At 37.1% G+C, this 8920-nt stretch overlaps 2 protein-coding genes across 2 annotated transcripts; both read left to right on the plus strand.

Annotated features, from left to right (window-relative positions):
- The first annotated feature begins 3430 nt into the window (after positions 1–3430).
- On the plus strand, positions 3431–6352 carry LOC113770005 (ethylene-responsive transcription factor ERF054-like). Its single transcript, XM_027314351.1, has one exon. It carries the CDS (start codon positions 3931–3933, stop codon positions 5404–5406), a length of 1476 nt encoding a protein of 491 aa, XP_027170152.1. The 5' UTR covers positions 3431–3930; the 3' UTR covers positions 5407–6352.
- Positions 6353–6945: 593 nt separating this feature from the next.
- Positions 6946–7542, plus strand: LOC113771755. The gene is made up of 2 exons (XM_027316318.1): positions 6946–7420; positions 7532–7542. Exons 1-2 carry the CDS (start codon positions 6946–6948, stop codon positions 7540–7542), a joined length of 486 nt encoding a protein of 161 aa, XP_027172119.1.
- Positions 7543–8920: the final 1378 nt, after the last annotated feature.

The raw sequence follows: 8920 nt of genomic DNA on the forward strand, positions 1-8920 counted from the left end.
TGCATACTTAAAAAGGGTTTTTATCCAAATGGACGACTTCCAAAGCAAGTTCTGCTCTAGTGCTCTTTACACTCCCAAATAAAAATCTTCATAAACAACACTAGAAATCCAACTGCAGTACTACAGACTTTACAAAAGAAAAAAGGAAAAAGAAAACCCAATTGGGGTTCACTCGCTTTGATTGTTTATACTTTTTGTATTGGGGGCTGAGTAGGGAAGAAGGGCAAAGGTAGATTTTAGAAATTAAACTATTCATGAAGTTGATGTCCTAGGTTTCCATGAATCTATTCTTAATTAAGTGGATGACAAATTAAGCATCCATTTTCACAGGGATTAATAGCCCAGTTGTAATTGTTTAGCTAGAATGAGTATCAATTAGAAAACTACATTTACCAAAAAAAAAATGAGAAAAACAGCAAATCCTTGTCCATGTGAATTTGCATTGAAGAAGTCAAAATAATACTACCTTCATACATATGAGCTATCAAAACGTGGAAAATAAGGTTATGCTACACGACTCTCCTAGTATATATAGTACAGGAACTTGATCATAAAAGTCATCAAACATCCAAATGACTAGAGCCAAAAATATATGCCCCCTTGACTATAAATAAGCATGTAAAGCTAGAGCCAGTTTCTGCATATTTTTTCTTTTTAAAAAAAAAAAGAAAATTAGGGTAGAAAGCCATTTACATGTACTACTATCTAAGGTCTCTAACAAATAAAGGTCATTAATCTAATCTTAGAGGTGATGAACCTCGTACTCCATTCTCCAATCCATTATAAAGGAATCTCATCCAGGTGGTACATATTTTATTCACACTTAGTCGAGATAATTCTCAGCTGGTTCTCAAGTGTAGTCTTTTGTATGTCCATTTGCAAAGGCAAATTGATAATTTATTAACACGTGTTCTGCTCTTTTGTACTACGTTTTAGCTTAGTGTAGGAACTATGAACACAAATGGCCTTCACAAAACACTTGGACGAAGGCTGGACAGCGTGAAAAGCAAGAAAATTCACATCGAAAGTACGAAATCTAAAGCGTCAAAATGGTAATAATAAAACTATAGGACAAAATGAAAATGTTCGGCTGCACGTATTCAACCTGGATCGAAGACAAATGAACAGCTAAAAGCGAAAAGGATGACTGAGGTCGGATGTTATCAAAAGGGTTCGAGTACTAATTATATTTTGTTTTCTAGTTGCTCATGAGATTCTTGGCACTGTTTTTTGAGCCGGATGGTGGGTATACCCTAGCTACTTACATAATGGGATATTATAGCTTGGGGATCAATCTCTCGTTTAAGAGTTTAGAATATTAATCCCTTTTTAAGTATTCTTGACCATTTACAAGAAAGAAAGAAGAACCCATAACCAATTTTGATGAATCTGTTGATCAGCTAGTTTTAAGCATGAACGGATATGCCATAAACTGGTTCTTGGTCAGATTGAAGAATCTGATTAATTAGAGTTAATAATGCTGGTATGAGAACTCTAAGACATTGAAGAATGCACTATGAAAATAGGCAAAAAAAAATGAAAGGGGAGAGAGATGAACCAATATGTTACCACCAACCATGAATTATCATGCACCAAACAACCACTCTTTGGCATGATGGGACGCATTTTCTTGGCAATTAGTCTACAAAATGATAAGACAAGACACACTAGATGACTATTTCATGACATAGGCGATCGTCCATTAATTAGATCTCGGGAGTTCGAATATAAGAAGAACTTGTTCTCAAACTGGACAGGGTGGAACTCCAAAATTGGTCAAAAACAGTTGTTAAAATGCAATTGGAGAATTGCATAATTGGGGTGGCGAGGCTGAGTCATAGCGTGAACGAAAACAAATTTGGACCGTCATTGGAATAAGACGGTGTCAATGACAATGAGATAGCATGTGCATGCTTCTTTTAGTGTGTTTGCGTGCCTGATTTTGACCATTCTCATTGGGGGATTAGAATCGTAGATTTCCAATGGAAACTAGTTAGAGTAATCCCTGCCTAGTATAGAGAAAATAGTCAAAATACAACCCTTATTTTATACAAGACCAATTACAACCTGCCACATGAGTGTACGGACGAGCTATATGAAGGTGTGCGAGCAGGTTTTGAACATTTTGTAATTCTAAGTGAACTGTTTGTACATTTTTACAACAGAAGTGTGATATAATGTTATTGTTTATATAAGTCTTATGCATCATAATTACGTCTTTATTATAAAATTTTATAAATACTTTATGTAGAATTACATCCCATTTAAAAAATATTACAATATTCAGGACGGACACGTAGAACTGGTTTATTGTTGGCGGCCAATGCTAACCCAATGGGCTCCTTCTTCGGTAATCCATACCCTCTGGTGATGTTTATTACATAACCTGTGATTAGTGGTGCATATTAGAGCCACTCCATCCTCAAAGTCCTAAAATAATACAAGAAAGATATAGTCGAGAACAAAAGTATATACTATTTGTCTGGAATATAATATTTGAGTGTGTAACTTTGTTAATCTTATCTAAGGAACAGAAAGGTTAGTCATTCATATGTAGCTTTTCTCATGTAAATAAATTAAGGCCTAGGAGGAAGTTGTCCAGAGTTTTGAACTGACTAGCGTATCTGATTATATATTCCAGTAGCATTCACATACAAAGAAGGTCAGCAGGAAGATACATATACGTCTCTCAACATTTATTAGCTAAGCTTGATAAAAAGCATTTGTGTTGCAAACCAACTATGTTGCTCTACATTTTGGTTACTTCAAACTAGTCAATTAAATTCTTTAGATGAAAATCTTGCTTGGATTACAATTTTTACATTTTTCATGAGTGCATTTTTCAATCACCTTTTATCTCATATACATTAAATCGCTACATCACTTTCAAAATTACCGTCCAGAATTACCTTTTACTTCATATACATCAAATCGCTCCAGAAAAATACAAACAAGTGCATTTTTCAATCACCTTTTATTTTATATACATCAAATCTCTACGTCACTTTCAAAATTACCCTCTAAAATTATCTTTTACTTCATATACATCAAATCGCTCTCAAAAAAAAAAAATAAACGGATAGACAGGGACTTCATATCTTCTTATTATTTAGTAAGAGAATATATATATTTTTGGTCTAGGCTCTCTGTTGATTTCTGTAATGAATCAAAATCTAACGAATTCTATCTTGGACAGAAAGGTAAATATGCTAGAATCTATCAAAATGTAATCCTTTAAATAATTTATTTCACCAAAGACAGACAAGGTTAAGAGTAAAGGCAACGGCAGTAGAAAGAAGAAAGTCCGTGTGGGACCAAAAATTTAGAAGGAGTGATCAACCAGGATGCTTCTACAGGACCAAATCTTTTTCTGGCCTCTTATAAACCCACCTCCCAAACTCCCTAGCTTTTACTCTGCACACAAGACTCTCAGAAAAAATATCCCCTGCTTTTTCCAGCCACCCTCTGATTCTCTCCTCATATTCAAAATTTTTCCCATTCACAAACCCACAAAAACGCATTTAGATTTTTATTTGGGTCTCCTTGAGGCCGCTCGCTCTCTCATACAAGTGTGTTCTTTTCTTTCTGTAAGAGATTTGGGATGGATTGCTCAAGAAATGAATTGTTTAGGCCGTTTTCCTCTGGGTTTTCTTGAAATGTGTGGTTCTAGTTTTTCTATATTTTCGATTTTTTTCCCAAAGTTAAAATCTGGGTTTTGAAGATTGATCAGATATATCACTCGGGTTGCTAACAAAATCCAATCTTTCAGCCTTCTTTTTTTCGTTCTAATTTTGGTTTCTTTGATTGGGTGATCCATCTCAAATACTCTGCTTCCCCTGTTTTTCTTTAATATTAGCAGGGGAATATAGTATACTAAGAGAGCGAGCGGCTGGTTATAATCTTCTTATCCCTTTTTTTTTGGGCCGTTGGATGAACATTTTTGTGTCAATGGCTTCACCTAAAAACAGTGGGAAATCAAAGAAGTATGTGGAAGAATCACAACACTTGGCTGGAAAGGAGTGGGATAGAGATAGAAGAGGTCAAGGCATCAGGGAATTTGATTTAAGCTTGGAAAGGCAGCAACAGTGGAGGCCAGTTTTTGATGAAGCTTCCATGGAAAATAGGCCTTTCAAGAAGATCAAAAGTCCTGAACGCCAAGACCCTTTCCATCAATCCTCCTCTTCTTTACCTCAACAAACTTCGCAACCTCCTCTTTCCCTTACACCTCCTTATGACAGCAGGGGATCAAATCCATTAGCTTTTCCTTCTCCTTCTTCTTCCTCTTCAAGGCATGTTTTTCCATTTGCCTTTGATGGAACTCAACAATCTTTGGAAAGTCTACAGCATTTAAGAGCACATACATTTGATAGAAATCAACAGAATACAGTTCCTCTGTTTCGTCCATTGCAGCAAAATGAGCAGCAAATGATCTCGTTTGCTCCTCATTACCTCCACCATCAGCAGCAGCAGCAGCAGGGTTTTGCATTCCCACCTTATTTTGCAGGGGATGTGGCAGCAGGTTCACAACATCAACAGCAGCAGCTTTTGCAGTATTGGAGTGATGCATTAAGTCCTAGAGGAAGGATGATGATGATGAATAGGTTGGGGCAGGGGCAGGACCCCAGGACATTGTTCAGGCCCCCAATCCAGCCAATTAACACCACAAAGCTGTACAGAGGTGTTAGGCAGAGGCATTGGGGCAAATGGGTAGCCGAAATTCGTCTCCCTCGAAACAGGACTCGTCTTTGGCTAGGCACATTTGACACAGCTGAGGATGCAGCCTTGGCCTACGATCGCGAGGCGTTTAAGTTGAGAGGGGAGAATGCTAGGCTCAATTTTCCTGAACTCTTCCTTGGTAAAGAGAAGGCAGAATCATCATCTGTAGCAGGACCGGATTCATCAGCCTCGGACCCTCCAACTCCCCATGACAATTCGGCATCAAGAAGCGGGGATCAGCCACAGCAGCCTGATCAAGCTCCTGAAGGGCTTAATATGGATGTGTACATCCCAGAGCTGCCAGCAGCTGCATTAATGGGAGATAATCCTGATGATGACTCTGGGCTGGGATCGAGCGAAGTTACGGCTAGCGATGAAGTTCCAGCCTTTGCAGAGAGCAGTTCTGCTGCAGCTGAAGGTGCATTACATCCACAGTCATCTGAGTTAGTTTGGGGTGAAATGGCTGACGCTTGGTTCAATTCAATACCAGCAGGTTGGGGTCCAGGTAGTCCAGTTTGGGATGATTTGGATTCGTCCAATAATCTCATGTTACCTCCTGATCTTCCCTTTGTCAACCTTCATCAACAAAGTTCTCATGATTCTGATTCTCAGAGGCAGCTTGATAATGCTGCTTCATCTTCTTCGACTTCATATCCAGTGAGACCCTTCTTTTGGAAGGATCGAGAGTGAAACTTTTAACTCAGAATCTGCAGCATTAGGCTCAAACTAGTCATCCCACTTGCACTCAGACATGCATGGACACAGGCACAAAATTTGCATTCCTTTCCCTCTTCTCCTCAAAATTCTTTCTAGTAGGAGTGCAGTTTTAGACAATCTCCTCAATTCTTCTTTTCCTTTTTCTGGTCACACACGTGATACATGCTATGACTCCTTAGATCCTTCACTTTTTTTTTCCCTTTCTTTCCTTTTTTTTTCTTTTTTCGAATTCCTAATCATGTCCTTTGACTACAAATTCTTCCTCGTCTCTTTTCCACCACTCCATCCTCAGGTTGCTGAATTTTTGCAGAACAACCTCTGGAATTCATTCTGCTTGCTTTCTTTCTTTTTCCATATTGGCCTTTAACCTCTTTTTCACTTTCTCGTACAAACCCAGCCATCCTGTCTCCTCCTCACCAGTCAGCAAAGAAAGGGCTGCATATTATAGGCCCTCCTTCTGCAGTGGCAAATTGATCAGTGCCTTAATTACTTCGTTGTGCAAAGAGTAATGCTGTTTTGTTCATGTCAATGCTATTCCTTAGAACATGTCATGCTACGATTCTATGTAGAACATATTAATGTTCTATCTATTGGTAATTTTCTGGTGATGGATGTTTCATTCAGCAGCCTAGAAACCAGCAAAAGGGGGACAGTTTTTTTTCCCTCCTTACATCCATTCCTCACGAACTTTTGATCTGTGAGGATGGGAAATTAGAGAAGTTAGTGTACATTTTCTCTAGCTGTGTGTTATGATATTATGGTTGTAATTCTGCATTTCCTATTATGCTGACATTATTAGAGCAGCTTGCAGTTTCTTTCTCATCTCTTGTTTTCCTTGTCATACTTTTGACTACCTGTTTTAGTATTTTATTCCATTGTATGAGCACTAGAGGTTAAGTTTGCCATGGTTTATCATGAATTCTACACCTGCATGTAAATTTTTTTTTTTTAAAGAAAAGAAAAACTACTATTCCATGACACAGTCGTCTTTTTAGGGCCTTAAAAAGGCCAAAAACTCTCTCATGGGAGCTTTACCAAAATTAGCAACCTTTGCATTCAACTACAAATAAAACAAGAGTAAATCTTATATACTGTCAGTGTATACACTATCATCGTTTGATTCATGACATGTGTGCAAAAGTTGAATTTCAAATTAAAAATTTACATAGTTATCATTCATCCAACGCTGATAGTGTACACACTGTTCATGTAGGAAAAGATTAATCCATAAAACAATAAAAATGTAACTTTATCTTGTTATAGTGCAATTTAGCCAATAGCGAGGAAGAAATGTGCATACCAATTTTTACTTTGGCACACATTTCTATTTCTAGTTGTTAGATACAAGATGGCCTTGGCAATACATGACACTTAAATTCAACATTTTGACATTCATCTTCTTTAACCATATTTGACCTTTCAAGATTGGGTATTAGTCTTTATGAAGGTAACAAAAAATTGGTACTTGATTAGTTGATTGTCTTGATCCATCAAGGATATGAGACACTAACTATGATTACAGCTTCCCTTTGGACTCCGCCGCGCGCCCCCCACTTCAAAGTCAACTTTGATGCCTCTGTATCCACTATTCACCGTGTTGTTGGGATTGGTGTGGTTATTCGTGACTGTGAGGGCCAGTTTATTGCCGGCTTATCCAGGAGAATCCCAATCCAAACTAGTGCAGACCTGGCAGAGGCTCTTGCTGCAAGGGAGGCGGTATCGCTGGCTAGAACTTTGATGATTCCAAGCTTCATACTTGAGGGGGACGCGTCCTCAGTGGTTAAGCAAATTTGTAGCTCAGATGAGATTCTCTCTGACCTCGGCACTGTTATAGAGGACATCCGTCTTTCCTTGCTCAATCTACCCATTTTGAACGTGGTCTGGACTCCTAGAGAAGCAAATAGGGTTGCGCATAGTTTAGCACAGTTTGCTAGATCTTCCAGTCTCTCTGAATCTCTCTGGAACTTCCCCCGGCTTTTGCCAAACAGTTGGTGCTGGACGATATCCAGCAATCTAATTAATACAACCTCTTTTACTTTTTCAAAAAAAAAAAAACTATGATTACAGCTTCATTTATTCATACTTTCAAATTATCTAGGTTCAAAATAAATTCTATCTTTGCAAGTGCAAAATTAATATCTGCATATACCATCCAAGAAAATTTACACTTAATACTATCACCCTACATTCCCAAATTAGCCATAAATTTAGAAGTTTGAAATGATATTTTACACACACACACACACTTGACACATCAATGCTGAAAAGCACAAGAATAGAATCTCAAAATGCTCCTTTTATCTTGTTATAAAGATGCTTCTTCTTTGGGGAATCTTCCTATCCCTTGAGCATAACTTATCAGACCCAAAATTATATTGAGTCTTGGAATAACAATGGGTGGCCATGCACAAACGACATAGTAGTTAATAAGCATGCGTTTCTTAATTAAGTATAGCACTTAAACAAATCTCTTAATTAATCCTCTAAGATGGGGTGATTGACAAAATATATAATTTGAATTTAGTGGGCCCAGTTTGCCGGCCCATGATATCATCTCTGGCTTTCTTGGTTGTGACGGCAGTGCACTAGGTGACGAGAAAATGATATGGTTAATAATTAGTATAATTAATTAAAAAAGTAAAATATCTAATCTTTGTGCTAAGAGCCTAAGACAGCCATAATCCATCTTATTAGCTTGGTCCCCACCACCATTTACCTAATCCTTAAACCACGCCCAACATTTTGATGTCATGGTAAGGCTGCTAGTTAAAAAATTCATGAATGGCTGGATTGTAGTAAATATGGTAATCCTTCCATTTCTTTCTTTCTTTTTTTAATTACATCATTTTTGGAAATGGGAAAATGGTGAGTTGCAATGATAATTATGAGGGTCAAATCTTATCTTATTGCCAAGATTTGTTGGAACTCATCATTATTTGTATTGATTTTTTGAATCTGTTGTATCTATTGATTTCACGTCTGTATGTTTCTGTATCATGTTTGATTTGATGTATTTCTGCCGTTACTGCAGATTTATTGACCCAAATGATATTTTCTATTGAAAAAAACAATAATAATCTTGGCTTATTGCCTGAAGGAAATATGGGTTTATCACTTGATGCCTCCCTTCAATTCCACAGCTTGATATGTAATTTTTATTTTTCCTCTCCTATGGCATAATGTAACTATAAGCATGATCTATTTCGTAATATCATAAGTAATCAGTCATACTTTTATTTATCCTCAAAATTAAGACAAATAACTTGGAAAGTCTTCATGTTTATCAAATTCTTCTAATGCATAATACTCTCTAGATTTTGTACAACAATAATGTTTTCTACCTAAATCAACATCATAACTAATGACTTTTATGCAGAAAAATAGGTTATGACTTGTGAACTTTCTTTTCCCCCTAAATACGGCGTACGAAAGATTAATCCATAAACTTACATAAAATTTTCAAACAAATAATGGGTTCAGCACTAAA

The sequence above is a fragment of the Coffea eugenioides genome, chromosome 5, assembly GCF_003713205.1.
Source record: "Coffea eugenioides isolate CCC68of chromosome 5, Ceug_1.0, whole genome shotgun sequence".
Lineage (NCBI taxonomy): Eukaryota > Viridiplantae > Streptophyta > Magnoliopsida > Gentianales > Rubiaceae > Coffea > Coffea eugenioides.

Excerpts from the sequence above, each read along its gene's own strand:
- LOC113770005 (XM_027314351.1), top strand. The coding sequence starts at position 3,931 with ATGAACATTTTTGTGTCAATGGCTTCACCTAAAAACAGTGGGAAATCA.
- LOC113771755 (XM_027316318.1), top strand. The coding sequence starts at position 6,946 with ATGATTACAGCTTCCCTTTGGACTCCGCCGCGCGCCCCCCACTTCAAA.